We start from the raw sequence: 24,989 nt of genomic DNA on the forward strand, positions 1-24,989 counted from the left end.
TCTTAGAATTTCACCTTCAACACTCAACACACCCTGTACACCTAAACAAAGAGAATTCTTTTTCCACAGGGAACTCTGGTATCTGTTGTTAAAATAACATTTCCCACTCCATTGCCAGTTTAGGCACTAGTTGAGGTCATGAAAGTGAATGAAATCTCCCAGAAAGTATGAGTGACTTGAAATAGGAAGAAAGCAATGGATAGAAGGAAAACGATCAAGAAGTAGCTAGAGAGGAAATTTTTGTTGTTAGTTTGTTTTCCCTTGTGGAGATTTGGGCAAGAGCCCATGTGGAGAAAGGGCCAGTGAGAGGGAATAGTTGAAGATAAAGGCCATAAAGAGGATCGGGTGGACCAGGTCCTTGAGAAGGTGAGAATGGGTAAGAACCCAGATTACAAGTGCATGAGTTCACACAATATGTCTTCCTTTTGGGAAAAGATACACATTTATAATTGAAAGAGTGGTGAATCTAGAGTCAAACTGAGCTCAAATCAAGAGTCTACTACATTCCTGTCGTGAAACTTTGCTAGAGTACTTAACTACTCTGATACTCAATTTCCTCAACTACAGAAAAGGGTAATCCTCCCTTCTTAGTGTTACTACAAAGTTTAAATAAGGTAACGTGTGCTAAGCAGGGATCTTACAATTTGTTGATGTTTCTGTAATTCACTTGTTGTCTTCCAATTATTATCCCAGACTGTCAGTAGTGTTATAAATAAACAAGAGGCCATGTCTATTACTTTTTTTTTCATCCTCTCTAACAGAATTTGTGATTCCATGGTCATTGTCATTTGGAATTTTGAATAAGTTTGAGGGTTAACACCAAACTTGTTTGTGACAGGTCAAACTTGGCCTGCATACTTGCTTTGCTTGACTTTTACTTTCTTTCTGATTTGAAATCCTTCAGGTAGAACCTGTACATTCCATTTCCAGATCCACACCCTCTCATCTGATACCTGGCCCTTTGACATATTTTTTGACCTGCGTGGCCCCTGTGTACAACTGAGTTTTCAATCCACGATCTAGACTGATTTCTACTGAAATAGCTCACACCACTGAAAATTTCCATGTTGCTAAATCTCCAAATAGTATTTTGTCTTTATATCAAATTCTCAGCACTTGCTATTGTTGATAAGCTTCTAACTCTTTTATCTTTCTGTTACTGAACATCATCCTGATTTCTTCTCACCTCTCTGCCCCTCTTCTCTGTGCTACCACTCTGCGTCTCTGCCCACTGTTTGAATGCTATAATCTGTCAGTGTATTGTGTGTTGGCCCACCGTTCTTCTGGGTGATCTTATGTCCATGGGTGGCTCAACATGTTCAAGGTTTCGTAATAATCTTTCCCTTCAAACCACCCCCTCCTTTCATGTTACTTATCATGGTGAAAGAAGCCACCAGAAGTCCAAGCCACTCAGCTCCCCAAACTGAAACTACCCTCACACCTAGGAGGGATATATATATTTAACGACATACACAGAATTGACACCCAGTTAGGAAGGACACTTCTCCATACACCTCAGCATCGCTCCCCAGCTGAAGATCAATCCTGCTCCTCCCATTCACCAAAGCTGGCTTCTCCTTCCTCCCTTCCACTCACTATGGTAAGACCCTCACCACTTCCCCCATGCATTAATGCATGCTAATCAGTCTCTATTTTTCCTTATGGGTAGAACTCAACTGTGATTGTCAGTAGGTCACTCTTTCATTCTACTTTATGCACCAAGTAAGCCTCATCTCTAGCTACTCCCAAGGCTGTGAAGCTTCACCATATTAAATTGTTTGCATTTCCCTGAACACCTCCCTCTGTACCTCTGCCCACACTGCTCTCTCAGCCAAGAATGCTCTTTCTTTTCAACTCTGTGTACACAGCTAACTTCTGTCTGCTCTTCAAAATACAGTTCAGATGTATCCATCTCTGAGAGGGTTGTCTTCAATTTCTATCCTCTTAAGATCATTCCCCAGTCTAGTTTGGAATGTCCATTCTACAAATATTTCAGAATTTTGCATTCTTAGGATGTATTTTCACACATACGGTTTATGGGTAGAATGTCTTGGTGTGATGTGTCTCTCCCAATCTGGTAAAATGTTTTCCTGTGTAAGAGACACTCCCACAGGATAAGAAAGTATGGAGGAGGAAAGGTTTGTAAATCAACACAAAATTGATGTTCACTGGCAAAGGAAAATGAGGCAGCAGCTGTGCAAACAAACAGCTGGTCAGGGAAACTGAAAAATGACAATGAGCAACCATGAGCATAACAAATGGTCTAAAATATTTTTAAAAGCAAGTAAATAATATGAGGAAATGAGTTAAGCCACTGGAAATTACTGGGAGGTTTGAATGGGAAGTAAAAAATAAGGAAAACACTCAAAAAAGTTGTCAGAGAAAAACATAATATTTTAATGCAGAAGTGAACTTTAAAGTGAAATATGCTTAAGAAATACATTAACTTGATCATTTTTTGTAACTGTATTTTAAATTTTGTGATTTTTTAATAAATGTATTTTATATGGTACAGACATTATAATAATATTAAAAACATAAAATTATGACAGAGCTCTAATTTACTCTGTTGCAAAAAGTAAACTAGACACTCACAATTGTTTTACTTTACATTTATGTGATTACTAAGGTGCCTGACTTTTCAAAGGGAGATATTTAATAACACTAGTAACACATTAATGTACTTGCCTTCTGAAAAATGAAAGCACTCCAGATGAAGCTCCTTTTCCTTGACCCTCTACTCATAGCCCATACCTGCTACTGTTCCCAGAGGTAGCTGTTATTTTTAGCTTACTATGTATCCTTCTAACATTTTCCTATGCATTTACACTGGTATAGCTAGAGAAAATGTATGTCTTTATTCTGTATGATAATCCACAATACAAATTACCATAGTAATTATACAATTTCTTTGTTTTTCGTGGAACATGTCTTGGAAATATTTCTATTTCAAGACAAATAGAGTCGTGTCATTAAACAAACTGTCTTTTATTCATAGTATGGATATAATTATTTGTTTCACCATCCCCTTAGTGATAGACTTTTAGTTTGCTTCTGATTTTCTGTATACTTCTGCAAACATTCATGAATGTCTACTTAGTGCTGTTGCTCAGCATCCTTCCTGGCACAGTGGGTGTAACAGTAAACAAAACAGTTCTCCTCATGGACAGTCAAGAAGACACAAACAATAAACAAAGACATACCCATATAATAAAATGTCATGTGGTGATAGGTACTATGAATGACTGCAACAAAGGCGAGCGACGAGGTGGGTGGTCAGGAAAGTCGTCTCTGAGGTAATTTATTTGAGTCAAGACCTGAGAGAAGTGAGGGAATTTGCTCTGCAAATATCAAGGGCACCAGCTGAGAAGTGGAAAGGCTGGCTCAGTAAGTGTGTGTATCAAAAGTGCCAAAACACCCTCTGAACTGTCTGTAACAATTCATACTCCCATTTGAAGCAGGGAACTACCCACTTCTCACATTTTTTCTAGTAATTATTAACCTGTTTCTTAATTTTTAACAATTAGACATATAGAAAACTGCTCGTTCACTGTAGTCTTAATTGGTATAAATTCCACCTTTGTGATTGTGTATATTTTAATATGTACGTTGGCCCTTTGGACTTGCTCATCTCTGACTTGGCAGTGCTAATTTTATAATATATCTGTAATTTATTTTATTTTAAAATTTTATAATATATCTTTAATTTATTTTATTTTATTTATTTTTTCTCTAAAATGTGATTGCTGTTGTACAAAGAAACTGTGATGGGTTTTTTTAAAAGACTTTATTTTTCAGAGCAATTTCAAGTTTGCAACAAAAGCGAGAGGAAAGTACAGTCCAAAGAGTTTCCTTGTACCTCCTATCCGCAAGCGCACGGCCTCTCCCGTTACCAGTGCCCACACCAGGGCTGTACATTTGTACGACTGACAAACCTGCACCAACACATTATAACCACCTAAAGCCCGCAGTTTACATTATTGTTCACTGTCGGTGTTGTGCATCCTATTGGTTTGGACAAATATATAATGACATGTTTCTGTCGACATGGTGTCACATAGTGTATTTTCACTCCCCCAAAAGTCCTCTGTATCCCACCTAGTCATTCCTTTCTCCCTTTCTAACCCTAAGCAACCACTGATCTTTTGTACTGTCTCCATTGTTTTGCCTTTTCCAGTGTGTCCTGTAGTTGGAATCATACAGTATGTGGCCTTTCCTGATTGACTTCTATAACTTGGTAACATGAATTCAGTCTTCCTCCCTATCTTGTCATGGCTAGATAGTTCATTTCTTTTTAGTGCTGAATCATAATCCGTTGTATGGATTTCATACAGTTTATCTATTCACCTACTGAAGGACCTCTTGGTTGCTGCAAGTTTGGCAACTATGAATGTGCTTGTCCAGGTTTCTGTGTGGATATAAATTTTCAACGCCTTTGGGTAAATACCAAGGATCATGATTGCTAGATTGTGGGGTAAAAGTGTGGCTAATTTTGTAAGAAACCACCAAGCTGTCTTCAAAGTGGCTGTACCATTTTGCATTCCCACCAGCAATGAATGAGAGTTTCTGTAGCTCCACACCTCACAGACATTCGGTATTGTCAGTGTTCTGGATTTTGGCCATTCTCATAGATGTGAATGTCATTTTAATTTGCATTTTTTTTTGGTGTTTTTGATGTGAAGCATTTTTTTTCATATATTTATTTGCCATCTGGTGAGGTGTCTATGAAAGTCTTTGGTTCATTTTTAATTGTTTTTTTTTTTAATTATTGAGTTTTAAAGGGTTCTGTGTATATTTTGGATAACAGTTCTTTATCAGCTGTGTCTTTTGAACATATTTTATCCCAGGCTCTTGGCTTGTCTTCTTATTCTGTTGAAATTGTCTTTCATACAGCACAAAATTTTAATTTTAATGAAGTTCAGCTTACCAACTAGATCTCTCATGGGTTGTGCCTTTCGGCTATCTGAAAAATCATCGCCATAGCCAAGGTCATCTAGGTTTTCTCCTATGTTATCTTCTTGGAGACTTATATTTTTGCATTTTACAATTAGATCTGTGATCCATTTTGAGTTAATTCTTGTGAAGGGTGAAAGATTTGTGTTTAGACTCATTTTTTTTGCGTGTGGATGTCTGGTCATTCCAGCACCATTTCTCCAGTATATTGCCTTTGCTAATTTCTCAGAGATCAGTTGACTGTATTCATGTGGGTCTATTTCTTGGCTCTCTGTTCTGTTCCACTGATCCATTTGTCTTTTCTTTTGCCAATACCACTCTGTCTTGATTGCTGTGGCTTTAGAGTAGGTTTTGAATTCGGGTAGTATCAGTCCTCTAACGTTGCTCCTCTCCTCTAATATCACATTGGCTCTTCTTTTTCCCTTTCCTTATAAATTTTAGAATCAGTTTGTTGATATCCAAAAAAAATTGCTAAGATTTTGATTGAAGTTGCATTCAATCTATAAAAACGTTGGAAAGAACTGACATCTTGACAATATTGAGTTTTTCTAACCATGAACATCTCATATTTCTCTATTTATTATAGGGAGTTCCTTGATTTTATTCATTAGTTATGTAGTTTTCCTCACATAGATCTCATACAGTCCATATTTTGTTAGATGGATGCCTAAGTATTTCATTATTGGAGGTACTAATGTAAATGGTATTGTGTTTTTTATCTCAAATTCCATCTGTTTGTTGCTGGTATATAGGAAACCAGTTGAATTTCATATATTAACCTTGTAGCCTGCAACCTTGCTCTAATCATTTTAATCATTTATTAGTTCCAGGAGAGGTTTTTTTTTTTTTGTCAGTGCTTTTGGATTTTCTATATAACAATTGTGTCAATTGCAAAGGCAGTTTTTCTTATTCCTTGACACTCTGTACACCTTTTATTCCCTCACTTGTCTAATTGTGTTAGCCATGACATCCACTATAATGTTGAAAGCAGTGGTGAGATGAGACATCCTTGGCTCATGCTTCCCATTTTAATGGGAAAACATCAAGTTTTTCATCGTAAAGTACATTAGGTGAAGGATTATTATAGATAGTCTATCCACTTGAGGAAATTCTCCTTTATTCCTGATTTAGCTGTGAACTTTTAAAAATCCATCTTGTCTAAGCCTTTATTGGTTCCAATAAATAATTTTTCAGTTGGTTCTCTTGTACCTTCTAGATAGGTAATTATATCTTCTACTAAATTTGATAGATTTCCCTTATATCTTATAAATATATTTGAACTATGTCTTTAAAATTATTTTCCAGTGTAGTTGATGTATTGCTATGTTGCTAACCTTTTATTTTATTATGATTAGATAATATGGCCCATATGATGATAATTGCTTTAATATATGTTTTTTTTTGTGACATAGTGTGTGGTCACTTTTAGAAAATTTCTATTTATGTTTAAAAATAATCGACTTTTTAAATTGAATACTCTCACTGTGGTTATAGATTTGTGAATATCTATTTGAATGCTAATCAGTTTTTACTACATATATTTTAAAACTATCTTGTTAGGTACATAAAGTTTCTTGAGTATTACATTCATTTGATCAATGTAAATTGTTTTTTGTTTTTTATGATTTAAAATTTTTAATTTTCATTTTTAACAAAATAATATGAGTACATAGTTTTTAAAATCAAGTACTATTAAAATGGAAAGCAGCAATCCTGTCTCATGTTCCCTCAAGTAATGTTCTAAGACTTTCAAATTCTCTAGCTATTTTTTCTCTTATTACATTATAAAGTACATGCCTAATTGAAATTTAAAATTTTTCCTTTGATTTACTGATTTCTTATGGGAAAATAGAGATTTACTTTTCTTAAAGTGAGGAATGCTCCTCACGGCATTCCCCAGCACACCCACTTTCCCTTTTCTGACCTCTCGATCCAGATGCATCGCAATCTCCGTCAATAGTCAGGACTTTCCTTAGTGTCTACAAGGTACTGCTCACACCTGAGACAAAAGTCTATTCCAATTATTTAACATCCTGTTCTACTGCTGATTTTTCCCCAGAGCAAATAAAGGCTTTCCATACAATACTGGCTTATTCATCTCTAGAATCCATTAGAGCTGCAAATCTTCTTTCATCCCTGTGAACAAATTAGTCTGTTGGGGTACTTTTCTATTGTTGTTGAGACAGCCTTTTAGGAGCTGTTTTTTTCCTCTCACTGGAATCTGATTGATGGCTTTCAAGGCCTGCTGTATAGCTGTTTTTCTGGAACTTTCCTTTATCAGAACCCATCTGTTGTCATATGTTTTAATTACCAACAGCTCTTTCTTATTACCTAAGTTTTCTTTGTTTTTTGTAGATTATTCTACTCTTAGTTCATAGATGCAATACCTATTAATATTTCCAAACAAACATTATAGGTTTTTAAGATTTTTTCTGCCCCTTGAATAATCTTGTTTTCCTCTGAATTCTTTATTTGGTTTTGTTTTCTGACCCTCACATTAGAGACTTTTCTTCAGTGTTTCTGATCTTGGGTGTCTGTCCTTATTTGGTGACTAGAAGCTCTGTGCAGAGACAACTTCTCGACAGGTAGAATTTACTCTCTGTCAAAGAGAAGGTGGTAAGGTGGCTTTCTTTTGGGTGACTCCCAAGTATCACTATATACAGATCTTTCCTTTGGCCTGTCAGAGTCGATATTCTACTTGAGAACTATGAGCCTGGCTTCCAATACTGTATGCATTGAAAAGCATCCCAGTTTTCCCTGGGCTGTGCTAGCTATTTCGATAGCAGTCATTGTTCCTCCCTAGAGCCTGACATAAACAACCCCTGTCTGCCCCCCGACGCCCCTGCTGCCACCACGCACAGTGGTAATTGACCATCCAGGATCATAGGATTCAGTGCACCTTGCTGCCCCATAGTCTTAACAGCAACCTTGTTGAAGGTTCCCAAACACCCACCTTCTCCAGTTGCTCCTCCTTTTGGCATAGGACACTGCTGCCATTGAGAGTGATGCTCGACCAGGGAGTTATGTGCTGATTTCCTTCAGGGAGCTTCCTGTTTGTCAGAGGTAGCCCTGATTTGGGGGTCCACTGAGGGTATGCCTTCTTTTCTTTTTTCAGGTTGGATGTAGATTTTAAAAAAACATCTTTTCTCATTTCTAGATAGCTGGGAGAGCTGGGTCCTTCCCTTCCCTGATTCTATTCAGTTTGTTGACCGGCAGCCTGAAGATGAACATTTTAATGTTTTTTATCCATTGCGATTTCTTTTAGGTTAATTTTTTTGTTTTTGTCCATTTTATGCCAATGTATCAATAGTTTGAAACCATATTGTTTTCAATATTAACCTTCTATTTATCATATTGGCTGAAAATATTTTTTAGTCATTTTCTTTATTTTTAGTTATCTTATTTTTCACAGGAATGGATTTTCTCATCTTGATATAATCAATTTTTTCAATATTTTACTTTGTAAAAGATATCTATAAATGTCCGATAACTTTGTTTTTAGTTTTTCTTGCAATGTGAACTTTAAATAATTATCTTACCTTAAAATTATTTTATAATTATCTTGTCAAGCATGAATCTATTTCCCCTCAAATTTCAAATTGTTAACTAGTTATCTTGGCATTGTTTATTAACAACTTTAAAAAATGTCATGCATTGTGTCTCTAATATCACATATTAAATTTATGTGTAATATGTGCTGCATTTCTATGCTTTCTACTGTGTTCTATTAGTATATTTCTCTATTTCTTGCCTATATTCACTATATTTTTGTTTTTAATAATTCATTGGCTGATCTGATTTCACTTGCATTTTTTTCTTTTATTTTCACTTTCTTCTTTTTCAATTATTACTTAATAGTTTTCTATTTATTTGTGTGTTTTGTTGATTAGGTTCCACTTATAGGTGAGATCATATGGTATTTGTCTTTCACCACCTGGCTTATTTCACTTAGTATAATACTCTCCAGTTCCATCCATGCTGTCACAAAGGGTAGGAGTTCTTTCTTTCTGTTCCATGGTATTCAATCAACCAAACAAACAAATTAGCAAAATAGAACCAGAGACTTGGAAATAAAGAACATACTGACAGTGGCCAGAGGGGAGTGGGGAGGGGGAGAATAGGGGAAAGATGGGGAAGGGGCAAGCAAAGGAACACTACAAATAGAGGACTCTTGGGCACAGACAATGAGGGGATTGACTGTGGGAGTTGGGGGATGGGGTTGGGGTGAGCAGTGGGGAAAAAGGCAGGACAACTGTAACTGAACGACAATAAATGTTAAAAAATAGCTTTCTATTCATACAATATATCCTTATTCTGAGTTAGGTTATAAAGATTAAAAGACGAATAAGATATTTCCCTCTCTTCAAGAAGTACACATTCTCAGATGGCATGATTAGTTCATATTGAGGAGCTTAAAGAAGACTCTTGAAAGATGAAGTTGGAAGGAAGGACTAAACTGTTGATGGAAAAGGTTAAGTGGAGTCTTCATGTATAGGCAGGCCTCAGGAGCACAATGAATGATGAGCAAAAACATGGATGAAAAATGTGAAAGAGTGTACGTTCAGGGATGCTTGGAGTTCAGGGTGAGGGCATGAAGGGTACTGGGTATGAGGTGGCTGGAGAGATAGGCTGGAGACCACTGTTTTATAATTCTCATTGAATTTTTAAAAATTCAGTAAAAGTCAAAACCATTCTTATGAAACTGTTGATCAGGATGACATTAATTATACTAGTTATGCCACAAATAATTATTGAATTGAGTCAAGTAATGCCATTTGTTGAAGAATGGAGTAGATAAAAGTAATAAAATATAATACACAGTATGGGCTGTTTTTAACATTGTCAATAAAATTAAGAGTATAGTAAATCCAAGATGTGCCTTTCTTTTCAAAGCTAAAACTCAAGGAAGGAAGACTACCCTGTTCAAGGTAATCAGTCAGCTTTGAGACAGGGAACATAAAATCAATCACCCTGATTTTATTGGTGCAGTGTTTAATTCTCATTAGTGTGTGTTCCACCAGAAAAATAAGGAGTTTCCATCAGCCAGCAGAGTCCTGTGGAATAGGAGTCATTCTGCATAGCAATAAGGAAGGAATTGTTTATGGAGAACAAAAGGGAACAACTGGAAGTATACTAACTGTTCTATACATTGCTGGTGCAATGAGACCTAGAATGTAGCTCTGGGAACAATGTGGACATCGGAAATTTTTTCTCTTATTAAGTTCTAACAATGTTTAAAAGACAGAAGGGGATAATTCAGTAGAGATGGAGAGGCTGAATGTTTTAAAGAGGGAAAACCCACCTTGAACAAGAGTTCTTTGGAAAATGTGAAATAGCTTGTTCCATGAACAGAGGGGAAGAGGGAACACTCTTCCTCTTAGAGTCGCAACAAGCATAAAATTAGAAGATGTAAAGAAAGAGATGTTGAGGAGTAGACGCAGAGAGCTAGGTAGATTGCACTGTTGGCTCTGATCTGTTGAGTGTGTCCCCTGGATGCCTGCATCATGGAATCACTGGAGAGTGCTGGCTAAAATTTCAGGTTTTCTAGCTAGCGTTTGGGAACCACTGTTCAAACGAAGTGGGATATTATTATCTTCAGGGTGTGTCTACATTATTGAGACTGAATTAGTGTTGGAGGAAGAGAATAGAAAATTAGGATGGGCAATTTAAAAAGATGAGAGAATTTAAAATTGTCTAAGAAGAGACTATTTGGAAGTTGGAAAGCAGGAATTTCTGTTGGAGAAGCTCACTCAGCTCTGGAATATGGTTCAATTGTGCTTCCATGACATCTACGGTAAAGTGATTCCATCTAAAAACGCTATGATCACTTCTCTATTTGTCAGGGCCCCGTAAAAATTGCTAACACAGGCTGCTAAGTCAAGGACATGAAGAAAACTTAAGCAATTTCCCTTCCTTTGGGCTTGAGAAACACACCTTTCTTGGCGGGCAGAATTAAAAACACTGATTGCTGCATAAAGTCATGTGGATTTGTGTGTTCAGAAATTTGGTTTCACATATTTATGATGAGCCCTGCAGAGATGTCAGGCCAGAATCCCTCAGCTAGTTGTGGCTCAGTCCCATTCTTAGATGCTGCTGCAAAGCTCTCAGCTATTTCATTGCCTGTTTCCCTTTGTTTTCCCTCTGAGCTGTATCAGCAACCTCTTAACTGGTCTCTAGGCCACCAGCCCCTTTCTTCCCCAGAACACTTTCTAAATGCCAGAGTTACCTTTCTGACACTGACTGACCACTAAACAAATGATGAATTATTTGTAATCCAAATAGTCAGTGCTATAAGTACTCACTGCTGTGAAGGTTCCCTGTCACTACAGAGTGAATCCAAAGACACACAGTTGTTTTCAACACACCTCATCTTCAGCCCTGACCCCTATCATTTCCACCTAGCTCATTACAGGAACACAGAATCCTCATCCTAGTTTTAGTACACTGTATGTCCTTGTCAATGACCAAAGTGTCCCTTCTAGTTTAGTTGCTGTCCTTCCTGTTTCCCTAAGGAGGTATATTTAAATGTCATCTCCTCTCTGTAGCTTTCTTGAACTCCACATCCTCTTCCAAGGCAGAATGAATTATTTTAAACTAAATTTCCTGGCTTTTTACACATATCAAATGTTGCATTTGATATGCAACAGAATATTAGATTATTATCAGAATATTAATGTTGCATTAGAATATGTGCACTCATTTATAATTTTGTTTCCACAACTACTTGAATTTTTTAAGGCCCCAAATTTGGTAATTAAATTTTTAATTCCCCAATGCCTGACACATAGGATGTGTACCATCAGTTTTAGGGAAATATATTTGAACTTTCACTTCATGTAATCTAAAATGAAAGAACATAGGAAAGAAGAATTCTTTAATGCAAGCAATATGGGCAACTCTTAGCATCATTTTATAATAACAAGTCTTTTTGTCTGTGTTTTAGTCACAATATAGCATTGGTTAATCTGAATACTTGTATTGTAAAATCATAGAATTCCGATGGGAAGAAGTATTTTAGAAGAAGATCCTTGATTTGCAGTTGAGGAAACCAGTCCTGTGCTTATGTCAGGACTCACAAGAAGCTTTTATCAAAATCTTATCCAGTAACCAAAAGTTTCTGCATTCATGAGTATTAAATCATCTTTACACTCCAAGCAAACAAAATGAAGAGAACGAAATGTACAATGTGTGTTAGTTCAGAAGGAATTCCATTAAGGAATGTTAACCTGAGTTTAGGATGTAGAGGTGGGGGAAAGGCAAACTACAAGATGAGAGATAACTGGAAGTTAAGGATGATATGAGCTGTTAAGGCCATCAGAAGAACAATAGAGTGGATGTTGATGAATTTTTTTTCTTCAGGTTAATTGAGCCTCTTTTTCTCTTTAATAGGTTTCAGAACCTGCTGTGGTCCAGAAAGACATTTGTGGACAACATGAAAATTTATAACCACAGTTACATCTACATGCCTGCTTTCTCTATGAAGACAGGAACAGAGCCATCCCTCCGGGTCTATTACACGCTATCAGATGTCGGTGCGAATCAAACAGTGCTCTTTGCTAACCCCAACTTTCTGCGTAGCATTGGGAAGTTCTGGAAAAGTAGGGGAATTCATGCCAAACGCCTGTCCACGGGGCTCTTTCTGGTGAGCGCAGCCCTGGGCCTCTGTGAGGAGGTGGCCATCTATGGCTTCTGGCCCTTCTCTGTGAATATGCATGAGCAGCCCATCAGTCACCACTACTATGATAATGTCTTGCCCTTCTCTGGCTTTCATGCCATGCCGGAGGAGTTTCTCCAACTCTGGTATCTTCATAAAGTCGGTGCACTGAGAATGCAGCTAGACCCGTGTGAGGACACCTCGCTGCAGCCCACCTCCTAGGGACAGTGGGAAAAGGAAAAACTAAGTCAGGGTATTTTTGTTAGGTTTTCTACATGACCACAAAAGGAAATGGTGAAGTCATTTCATGGATTTGCATGGGCCACTTGCAAACAACCACCACCATCCACGGGAAACTCTCCTTTTAATGTTGGCTTGGAGGACAAATAAGAAGTAAAATGTCCTATGAAATATTTTATAGCACATTGTGGATTTGCAACTAGTAACATTCTGATGAAATCACGCTGGTAAAGCACATTTACATGGTTTAAATCAAGAAGGTGCAGTTCACAAATAAGATGGAACTCCAGTTGTTGAAGTTGAGGAGTTACTCAAGGTCCATAAAGGAAATACCAGGGCAAAGTGTTGCTGATTATCAATACAAACTGGATTCATTTAAAAAACTACATATGGAAACTAACATTGGAACCATAGATTTTTAAAAATTATTATTTATTTTTGCTCTATTTAGGGGCAGTGAGTAGATGATGAGATAGATTTTAAAAAATCTAAGGATATAAAACACCGCAGCTGACTTTGTGATTTGTTGAACCAAGTCTATGTTAGCTCTAGTCTCCTTCCATTTAAAAATATTAAATAAGAATTGCTTCCTCCCCTTTTGTCAGGTCTACTTAGTGTGAAGCATTGTTGAATTTAGACTGCGTTGATTCATAGTCTGGATAACATGAATCACTTCTCCTCCTCATCAGAATTTAGGGCATAAATTCAATTTTAGGTCTACATTTTGTAAGCCAGTTTGAATTATTGGTATTTTAGTGCAAAAAGACTACAAATGTGAGTGCATTATTTATTTGCAAACTATTTGCATAATTGTCTTCATAGTTTAATATCCCCAGTGGTATAAACTTAGTCTCTGAAAGACAGAGTGGAAGGTTCCCCCCTTTTCTATCTACCATGATGTATTCACTTTGAGAGAAAGCATATTCACACACACATGCAAGCATCCATACGTTCACACACACATATACACACACACTCGATTAAACAAAGCTCATTCCTGTGCAACTATGAAAGCTGAACCCACGTAACCTGGTATTAAAAACAAATAAACCTGTAACCAGTGTTAGAGAGCTGTAAATGTATTATGTACTACCCATTACACCCCGATGTAAGATAAGCCAGCTTAACTGGTTGCTGCTCATAGTGCTCATACCAGCGTGAGATGTAAGCCTTACTCCCAAATGCTTACCCCAAATGAACAGAATTGTTTTACTCATTCTGATTCCCTTCAGTGGACCATGAGTGGAACATGCTCATACAAGGCAGATTCATACAAGTGAAGAGATGTGAGTTAGTAGCTATCTATTTTCTTAGTAGCAGGTAGGACAATTTAGAAAGCCAAACTCTGACAGACTTCAAGCAGCTAGATGTGTTTACATATCAGAGAAGGGTAAAGGAAGCCTTTCATTGTCATTGTTCTTTGGGATGCCTTAATCTAAAAGGAGACACTGGAAATCATCATCTTTGTGTTTTTTTTAAGTATAGCCAAAATTTAGGTAAACTGTGCCAAAAAGTTTCATTTTTTAAATAGTAGAAATAGTACACAATATAGATTAAAACAGGTGGCAGTTTTTGGTAAATTAACTTAAAAGCTACCAAGATAGCAATGCCCTTGGAAAATATCTATATTATTGGAATAAGAAATTTATAAATAAGATAGAATTTTGAGGTTTTTATAGAAAGCAGCAGTTGAAATATGACTGGTTGACATAACACAGATTATGCTAATACTTAGAATGTTAAGAATTTGAGAGTATTGATTCTGTGCAGAACTGATTTGCTATTTTGATCCCATGTGGCAGCAAAAATGTAGTGCAAATCTACTATTGAGTGAGCTGTGTCAAATATTCACTATGTGCAGTCCTGAATATGTTTCCTCTTTTGAGCTGTTGTTATTAATAATTACCTTAAAAAGGAATACATTTTAATCTATATACTTCATCATAAATATAAAAGGGCTAATGAAAAACACATACAAATGTTAATAAAATGTCACTCAAATTAGTGCTTTGTTAAAATGTAATTAATGAGCAACATAAAGCCAATGAATCACAGTTCTATTGAAAGTATATCTGGAAATGTTACATCTTGTAGTGACTCCTGGAATAGATTTGTGCAATAGATTTGTACAATGTCGAGTCCATAAATCTGTGGCTTCTGAAAGGCAAAACCAAAATATCCTAAACTGATAGTGTTTACTTGGACCAGTGATTCTCAAACCGAGTGATTCTCCTTCTGTATTGGGTGATGTTTTTGATTGTCATGAGTTGGAGGGTGTTACTGACATCTATCTAGTGGGTAGAAGCCAGGGATCCTGCTAAGCACTCAAAATGCACAGGTCAGATTCCTCACAAATAAAGAACTACTGAGTCTAACGTGTCAGTCAGTAGTGCTGAGGATGAGAAACCCTGGATTAGACCAAAATATTTTGATTGTTCCATATTGTCTTCACTTAAGGATACTCACATGTGATTGTGTCATTCAAAGTCTGACTACAAGTTAATGAGAGTATTTTCTTAGAGTAGATTAAAGTTGGGATGACTCTATAGTGACGATTTACAGGTGTGGCATCATATTTCCTTTAGTGTGGTTAGATAGCTGTAACTAAACCCGAGACTGGGAGTGTGTGCTTGTGTATGTAGACTAAACTTATGTGTCTCTATCCTTACTAAAATATGTGTGTTCCTAAATGAGGGTCTGTCTAGAATTGTCTTGCAGAGTACTCTGGAATACTCTATTAAGAAATTGAGTTCTAAACTCTCATCATTTTATTTATTTTTTTTTTGAAATTGAGGATCTCAGAATTGTGCCTCATACTTTGCCAAATTTAGTCAATTATATTTTTATATTAATGACTCTTAAGATTCATCTCAGAAGATATTCAGGTTATGGTAAACACATTCAATAAGAAATATTTCATCTCTTTCAATGCATCTGCCAAGAGAGGACGTCACTCTCAAACATCAATCTAATTTTTAAAGTTTTTTTAGTGACAAAAATTAGGTTGCTCCATGAAGGCCGAAGTGGCGCTGAAAGGACTGAACATGTGTTCCCAGTGGGGACTTTCTGTCAGCTCCGATTGGAAAATTGTGTCAATGGTAAGAATCATGAATGAGGATGACTTCTGGTTAATTTTGATTACACTTTAGTGTAGAATTCAGATAGTTGAAGGATTAAGTCATTCCATCAGAAAGAAAAAAGGATTTTGTTTTACTTTTTAATTTTTAATTGAATTTATTGGGGTGACATTGGTTAATAAAATTATATAGGTTTCACATGAACAGCCCTATAACACATCATCTGTATATTGTTTTGTGTGTTCATCACCCCAAGTCAAATCTCCTTCCATCATTCTTCTCCTCTCCTACCTTCCCCTGACCCCCTTTCGCTCTGGAAATCACCATGCTGTTGTCTGTGCCTATGAGTTGGGATTAAGCAAAAATAATACTAACTTTATATGACAGATTTTTATATGGAAGAGGACATTTGGGCACATAACCTGTGTAAAGAATATTTGACCAGCAGTTTATACAACATTGTGCATTTAAACTGCGTTTAACACCAGAAGTTAAACAGTGCTTCCTGGATTCTGTTTCTGTTTAGTTCACTTTTAACTATTGTAACAAAGGTAAATGATCCAAAATGATCCAGATGATCCCAAATGTCAGATATTCAGACAATGCTCTGTGTTTGGCTTTGTGATGTTTCGTGCCCTTCTTTTGGCTAAAACCTTCACTTAGGTTATATACAAATTGTACCTGAAGCAATGAACAACATAGCTTTAAAATCTCAAAAAATAGCTGAAGATATCCTAGAATTCTAAATTTATCATAAATATTTTTAGATTAGTCAGAAGATTTATAGAAGTATTATAAATGATTCTAAATGGGAACAACATCAACAGCATCCCTCTTGGCAGCAACGATGGTAGTTGTACACTTTGTTACAAACTCTTCTGTGTGTGGAAAATCGGTCATGTATGGTTTTAATTTTTATGTCTAAAAATATTGACCTTGTGACATTTTTTAACTGACAAATCCTTGTTAGGAGATGTAAGAGGAAGAAATGTCACAGTCCATTGAAAACTGTATGAAATTCTCATTGTGTTATGTAAGAACCAGGGAATATATCTGTTTTATGTTTGCAGGATTCCAAAGATCAAAGCGATAAGGATTTTTGTGGGAACTTGAAAAGTATGTGGAGAAATAAGGACTGAGACCAAAATTGTGCTTTGCGTTTCTTCATCTTCCCAGTGTAGGGAGAGGTCGACTCTCTGATTACGTGTCTGCTGATGGGTACACATCAGGGCTGGAAGTGGGTGCACGACTCCGGGTGCCTTCAGCTCAGGCCAGGCCTCTAACCTCCTCAACAGTAACTATAAATATGACTAGCAGTTTTGACAACTTCGGTCCACTGTGTGCTAGGGAGTGAATGAAGCATGTGGAAAGGAGGAGGCGGCCTTGCTCTCAAGTTCTCAGCAACCAAGTGTCAGAGAAGTCTCTGCCCTTGACCTTGGCTTTCAAGTACTATTTATCTCTGTCCAGTCCCCTGGAAGCTGGCCTCACCCTGGAGTTGAGCTAGTAGCCTTGTGACTAGAGAGCTGGTGTGGAAATTTGCTGAGAAGCTCAAAATTTTACACTGCCTTAGATAGATTTTTGTTGCTGTTGCTGATTTTTTTTCTCACACTTGTGCTCTCTAAATTTGGGTATCTTGTGACAGAATGCTGGTCACCCTGACCTAATTATGGTCCTGCCAGTGATTATTCAAAGTGGAGCTTTTCCCCCCATCCAGATGGATCTTCTGAGTCCTTGAAGGTAGGGAGATAGCAAATATTCCACCAGTTCCTATGGAGAATTTTTTTTAATCTCTGGAGATGAACCCAAAGGAATCCTGGAGCCTGGCATGTCTGTTTATAAACTAAATATTAGGCCACAATATTTAGGTTAAGCGAGTGGAAGAAGGTGTGTGTGTGTGTGTGTGTGTGTGTGTGTATGAATCTACAATTGCCATGACCTTTTTTCTTCCCTTCCTAAAACAGTGGATACTATTGGCTTTACCCCCAGGCTAGTCTCGTCCTTTGAATTTTTTTACATACATCTTAGAAGTGAGACACTGAAGCAAGCGCATGAATGGGAGGCTCATTAAAACACAACACAACCTCTGCTTGCCGTCGTCACAATAGGAAAATACGTGGTTATGTTTCCTTCTAATTTTCTTCTGGTGCCAGCATTTCTGATTTTTTGTATTTGTATCAAATAAGGAATAAATGACTTATTATAAATTGGCTTATCATACCTGTGAGCATTTGTGTGATAGCCAAAGCCTGTAACTATAACTTTTCTAAAGCACAAAAGATGAAATATATTTTGTTTATGGTTTACCTACCTCCTCTGTGTTCTTATTGATCTATACAGTGTGCTGAAATTCTTTCTGTTTGCTTTCCTGTTGAAGTTGTGGGATGTAATCAATTGTTGCAAAGCTGTCTAGGAGTTTTATAGAATAATACCCAAATTTATTGATCATGTCTCTCTGCTTTTATGTAATTCATTAGATTTTCTCCAGATATTTGTCATTTTAAAAGCTTATGCTTCACAAGATACCAATGAATATCTGCAAGATGTGATGTTATCCAGGGTAGAGAAAATCGAGAGTCAGATATGTCTGTTATTCTCTGTGCAGCCAGAGAACGGAGAGTTATAATATTAAAAATGGTTTAACCAAAATGAAAAAAAAGAGGAAGATAAAAATCAGGGTTTTAGTTGTGAAGGACCATTCAGAGGGATCTTAGGTGGCTGAGCAGAGAATGCAGAGGTTTTTGTCCTTGAGTGCAGTCCCCAAAATAAAGTCTTTACAGACATTTTAAAGGCCATGTACTGCCACGCAGCTGTTAGGACTAATGGTGGAAGATGCTGGAGGGAACAGTGTGGGAGCCAGGCTGTGAGGCTCTTAGGGAAGAAACCAGAAGAGGAGGGCCTGTTTATCGACTGGGACCCTCACCGTCTAAATGCTTCCCCTCTTCCCACCCTTCTCCAAGTTCTGCTCTCCTTGGTATTTGAGCCTGGATATGAAACACTCCTGTTTCCATATTCCTTTCATTTCTAATTTGACCCATACTTCCAAAATAAGATTATTATCTAGATCTCCTGTCATGACGAGGCAGCAATAGTAGGAAATGTCACCTTGAACCTGATGCTTTGAAACATGGTCGTGTATCATTTTATGCCGTAAAGGGATTTTATATTCATTATTATGTAGGGAGACCCAGATGTGTTTTTTTCCCCTATGTTCTTATGCACACACACAGACACGCACACTTCACATTACTTATGCCCATTGAAAAGAGAAAGATGGCTATCTGAGGGAGGGTGGCAGAGGGTGCCTTAACGTTTTTCTGGCTTGGCTCCAACTTTCTTTGCTATTTTCTTCATGTACCCTAGTGGCTTTAGAGGTATAACCACGTCTGTTCCAAGTTGTGTCTTTATCATCAGCAAGAAGTTTTATAAATGTGGTGAATGTGACTATTTTATATAAATGCACAATAGTATGTAGGCCTTGGAGATGTCTGATAACGGTATGTAAATATCCTTTGTGAAGCTAGAACCTTCTCACAGGGACAGCTGCAGGAGGGTGCATAGATTAAGAATGTTTTCTCCAGCAGATTCTGGCATTCACAGAAGCGAAGAATCTATCTGCTTCTGTTCTCATCTGTTCATAACCACCCATCCCCTGGGCTTTCTTGTTGGTAGATTAGTGTAGACATCCCTCATAAATTACAGGGTTCACGATTTGGGATGATCGAGGGTCCCAGGGCACATCAGAGTCAGGGACACCAGGGGGAAGATGGAGAAAACAGACAAGGCTAGCTCTAGTGCAAAGCTTGCCTGAGTTTTAAAAAGTCTGGAATATTACTAGAACTCCAGTTCCCACACAGCATAGTTGGTCTGAAAAGCTTTGAAAAAGGAAGTTTTTCTTTGATCTCTAATTTGATTATTGCACACGTTGTATTATTCCCCGGATGTGCAAGCTGTTTTTCAAGAGCAGCTTTGCAGAGACTGGAGGTAAGGGGAAAACAGAAAAATTCAAATCTTCTTTTTCATGTAATGTAGTCTACCAGTCCACGAATGCAATAATTATGGAAAAGGTTTTAGCTTAGAATACAAAATGAAATAACCTTTGAAGTGTGCATGGAAATACTTCCTCCTAATAAAGCCACATTCTGCTGACAGGAGGTGTAGGGAAAATCAGTGCTTTTCATTTCTTTCTTTCTTTTTTTCATGTAAAATAGAGCGGGTAAGAAAAAAATCTGTAATTGGTACTTTTTATAGTGTGACTGGAAAAAACCGTACCTATCTCTGTTGGTTCTGCTGAACTGTTTCTTTCCACAGAATCTAAATGCAATGTCGTTGGAGAAGGTTTGCTATAAAAATATGTCTTTTTCTTTGGTGTGTTCATTGTAATTATGGCTGGTAGTGAGAAGGTTCCGTAAGTCTCAATTTCTCTACCTCCCTTACTTGGAGAAAACTTGGAAATGTACCCTGTGAATAAAATGATTTTTTTAAATAGTTTGTGAAGTCTTTTTATTTCCCAGAAGTGTATGGGTAATCCTATATCCTTTTCTGTTCCTCCTTTATTTTGTATCCATATCAGTAACACTGATTTTTTTCTTCTGAATGAAAATTTATGTTGCTTAGTGAGAAAATTACCTGAGAAATATAGTATTGTAGATGCCATAAACAGAACATAAGAACACTCTTGGTATATCTTATGTGGGTGAAAGAAACTCTCTATTGGGCAAATTAAAATAAAAAGAAAATTGAACATTTATTTCCTATGACATACGTACATGAGCTTACTCTGTATAGCAATAAACATTTTCCTTTATGAAAGAAGTCAATACCAGTTTATGTGTCCTAGAGATAGTTTAATACATTCCTACCAAGACTCAAAACATTCAGATTCTCCTTTTGCTCCCGTGGGTGACTTTGACAAGCCCTATGTGCCTTCGTGCCTGAATTACTTAGGTAATTGCTGCAAACTCCCATTTCCCTTGGGCTTGAGTGGCCCAAGTTTGCCTGACGCTTTCTCAGAGGGAGGGACGTCAGCAAAAGTGAACTTGGTCCGTCCTTGGTTATATATTTCTCCTCAGAAATTGATTAGGGTGTTTTATGCAGATCTTATTAATTCTTTGACTTCATTCTCACACAACAGCCTTTTGGGCTACAGCTATTTTAGGAAAGTACATTCTATTACCTAATGTTAAATGTTCATGATGTTTAGCTGAATCATTTGGGAGGGGAGGCAGAGCTCCAGTATAAATGTGGATACCCCAACCTATTCTCAGACCATATGAGGGAAACAGATTTAACTTGTTTTCAACACTATCATTAAGTAAAAAAAAAAATCTAAATATTACTGAGTCCTGCTGCTCTACTTTGTTTCAATTAAAGCATTCAGAAACAGATATTAAGTATCCAAAGGCATTAATTACTCAAGAATTCCGAAACCTAAAATGAGGGTGATTACAAGTCACAAACTGTATTTTTACTTGAAAACGTATTATTTTGGATACACACTCAGATTCATGATGATATGAAAAACTGAAGATGTAGGCTGGTTTAGCTGAATCTCATGAAGTTAATCGTGAATGATCAGGAGAACAGGGGATGAATAAGGCTGTATCTAATTATCCTTAACATTTATAAATCCAAGCCATATTATCCTGTTTCTGGGACTTCAAAAATATGGGGAAACAGCCCTTTGTTACTTCTTTTATATAGAGTGAAAGTGATTTCTTTCCTTCACAAGAGTTATAGTTTCCAGACATGAATTCAAAAAGTCTCAATATTTGTGAATTTTTTTTCATGATAAAGCAATCAAAAGTCAGATTACAGAGCAATCAAGAGTTTGTCTTAAGGTAGACTTCAATCAAGAAGATTTCAACCTTTTGTGAGTGGGAGTAAGAATGGAGTATGAGTATTTATTTGGTGGGTTCACCATAATCAACCTCCCACCAGGTGCATTGTGGATCTCCTGGAAAATGGTTTTCTGATGAGGGTTCAACGTTGGCCTTTGCTATTATTTGTTGGGCACTCAGCAGCGGTGGAAGCCAGATGATTGATTCCATGCATAACCTCCACACCTGCTACCAAAACCATTTTGCATGGAAGTCCATTGAGAAAGTAGTGGGATGAGAAAAGAGATTAACTTGTATCTAATCACCATACCAGAGAATCAGTAATGCCTTGAGAGGTCAAGAATGGTTATTGAGGAGCATGCAGCAATTTCTTCTCATGGAAATAGGCATTGATCCTGGGTTTGCCTTCCTGTCCTCAACCCTCCTGCCAGCCTCAGGCATCCATGAACTTGCAGAATGACTTATGCACCATATTGGGATCATAGTATAACATGCAACATCCTTTTGAACAAGGGACACATTTTATAGCAAAAAGTGTAGAAAGGAGCTTATGGAATTAACAATTACTGTTCTTTACCATATCATGCAGAGCATTCATTTTTAATGAAAGTGATATTGCCTCCACAAGAAAAAAATGGTTTTAGAAGGCAAAAAAATTTTAAACATTACAATGATTGGGGGAAAACATCTTAAAAGTTTCCTTTAAGGAAAGGGTAAGGGAATAATGAAAAAAGAGAAATTGGCAAAATTTTTTTTAAAGATTTTATTTATTTAGTTTTAGAGAGGGGAAGGGAGGGAGAAAGAGAGAGAGAGAAACATCATTGTGTGGTTGCTTCACAAGTGGCCCCCACTGGGGACTCGGCCCGCAACCCAGGCATGTGCCCTGACTGGGAATTGAACCTGTGACCCTTTGGTTCACAGCCCACGCTCAATCCACTGAGCTATGCCAGCCAGGGCTGGATAAAATTTTTAAAAAATAAATTGAATAAAATTTTTTTAATTCTATAAATTGGTAGTTAGGCTAAGAGGCTTGGTCAAATTCAAATTTTTGGTCAAGATAACTTCATAGGTAATGTTGCTTTTATTTGGCAATCATAAATTAAGAATTTACAGAGCGAACAGCTTATATACAATACAGATTTGGTTTTTTTAACTTAAAAACATTCAAAACTTTCATTTATGTTTTTCACATTTTTTATTGTTCAAGTATAGTTATCTCCATTTCCCCCCCACCACTCACCCCCCCCACCCCAGCCATCCCCCACTTCTCATCCTTGATCCTGCCCCCCTTTGGTTTTGTCCATGTGTCCTTTATAGATGTTCCTGACAACCCTTCCCCCTACCCCCTCATTACCCCCTCCCACCTTTAGGTTTTTTAAACTTCAATTTCAAGGAACAACTGTCACCAAAAGGAACTACACTTGCTGGTTTCTTTACTTCCTGGACATCATTAATAGTGGAAGCATGATTCTACCAGAAGGGTGCTGAACTAGTGTGTAGAGAGCTTGGATTATTGTGGTGGCTTGGCCAGATCTTTTCAAGTCCATCAAATAGAAAATTCTAATACCGAGGTTGCCCCTTCATCCATGTTTTCATTCACTCAGTTATTTAATTCATTGAACAAGCAGTCTGAAGCTTCTAAACCCCTCATTTGAAAAAGACTTTTAAAGTCTAGGAACATAGTCATTCAGATCGTCACATGTTTTTTGGTAAACTTGACATAAGACATTTTTGGATAATGATTGTGTCTTTTTTTTTTTCCACCTTCCCATCTGTCACACTTTTGTTGTGCTCAGTAGTGTTGGAGTGGTCACAGGCACTTTTAGAATCTGGCTAAGGGGCAGTTGAACTGGAAGAGCTATTTAGTGAGGGCTTCCTGGGAGAAAACAAAGGTTAGAGAAATGCTGATCTAGAAGCAGCTACCTTACAGAAAGTTGTCAGGGCCTAATAGAGACTCACTTTGTGGACGATGTGAGAGAGAATGTCTTAGGCAGTTGTGGTATGATTTTACAAAATGTGGTGTATGTTTCAGACAGTGACCAATTTCTCCCATATTTATTGTAGATATTTGGATCATATTTAGAATATTTGGATCTGGAGACCAAGGGATAGAAGTAGAAGTGACTTTCACAAATTATATGTTGTGCTTTTATTATTATTAATTCAAAATGCTTTTGAATTACCTTGTGATTCTTTTTTGACCCAGGTGTTTTTAGAGGTTTATATTTTAATATCCAAATATATAGGGAGTTACCGGTACCTTTCTAATCTTTTCATCTCTTTCTAATTGAATTTTGTCATGATCAGAACATGTATTATGATTTTAATTTTGTGAAATTTATTGAAACTAGTTTTCCGGCCAAGCTTCAGTGACTGCTTCAGAGGGATGTCCACTCTACAGCTGCCAGTCCCGGTGCCCTGAACCCATTCGTAGGCCAAGCGTATCCTCACTGACAGTGTGAAAGTGTTCAAGTCTCCTAGCATGATATGTCCCTTTCTCCTTTATGACTTTTAGCTTTACATACTTTGACATTCTGTCATAAATACTTACACTGAGGAGCCTGATTTTATGCCAAACAACTAGGTGTGACACTCTGTGCCTGACCAGGCCTCACCTGGGGAGCTGTCCTGCCCACACAAGGTCTGTACACAGCCAGCTCGCTGGCTTCCTGGGGTGAACCGCAGTCAAGAACTTCGGGCCACCCGGGACAGCCATTCCCATTTGCGTGCCTGCATACCTAGCCCAACATCTTCATTGGAAGGCTTCTTTATCAGGGGTTTCAGCTGAGGAGCTTTTCTCCACTTTGACTCAGTACCTTTTCACTCCCAGCCTTTCCCTCTCTGCTTCCTCTTGAGCCACACGTCTAAAAAGATGCAGGAGCCTTTTGTTAAAAGGGCTCCATGATGGTGAGGTGATCCTCTGATCTACATGGCATCTACCAGTGCCGTTCCATACAAAAACATAAAACCCTACTTTTTAAAAATTGTGCTTTTCAATTACAGTTGACATTCAATATTATTCTTTGTCAGTTTTAGGTGTGCAGCATAGTGGTAAGACAATCATAAACTTCAGAAAGTGTTTCCCTCTATATTTTCAGTGCCCACCTGGCACCGTACATAGTTACTACGATATTATTCACTATATTTCCTAGGCTGTACTTTACATCCCCAGGACTGTTTTGTAACTGTCAATTTGTACTTTGGGATCTCTTCAAATTTTCACCCAGT

General features: G+C 37.3%; 1 protein-coding gene across 1 annotated transcript in view; it reads left to right on the top strand.

Annotated features, from left to right (window-relative positions):
• ST8SIA1 (ST8 alpha-N-acetyl-neuraminide alpha-2,8-sialyltransferase 1) overlaps nt 1-20,381 on the top strand; it is a 133,956-nt gene extending 113,575 nt beyond the window's left edge. The window contains exon 5 of the mRNA XM_045829772.1: nt 12,343-20,381. Coding sequence (XP_045685728.1) covers nt 12,343-12,829 — 487 coding nt within the window. The 3' untranslated portion in view covers nt 12,830-20,381. The remainder of the gene's footprint in view (nt 1-12,342) is intronic.
• The last annotated feature ends 4,608 nt before the right edge of the window (nt 20,382-24,989 follow it).

The sequence above is a fragment of the Phyllostomus hastatus genome, unplaced genomic scaffold (assembly GCF_019186645.2).
Source record: "Phyllostomus hastatus isolate PE091 unplaced genomic scaffold, TTU_PhHast_1.1 phas_scaffold_93, whole genome shotgun sequence".
Lineage (NCBI taxonomy): Eukaryota > Metazoa > Chordata > Mammalia > Chiroptera > Phyllostomidae > Phyllostomus > Phyllostomus hastatus.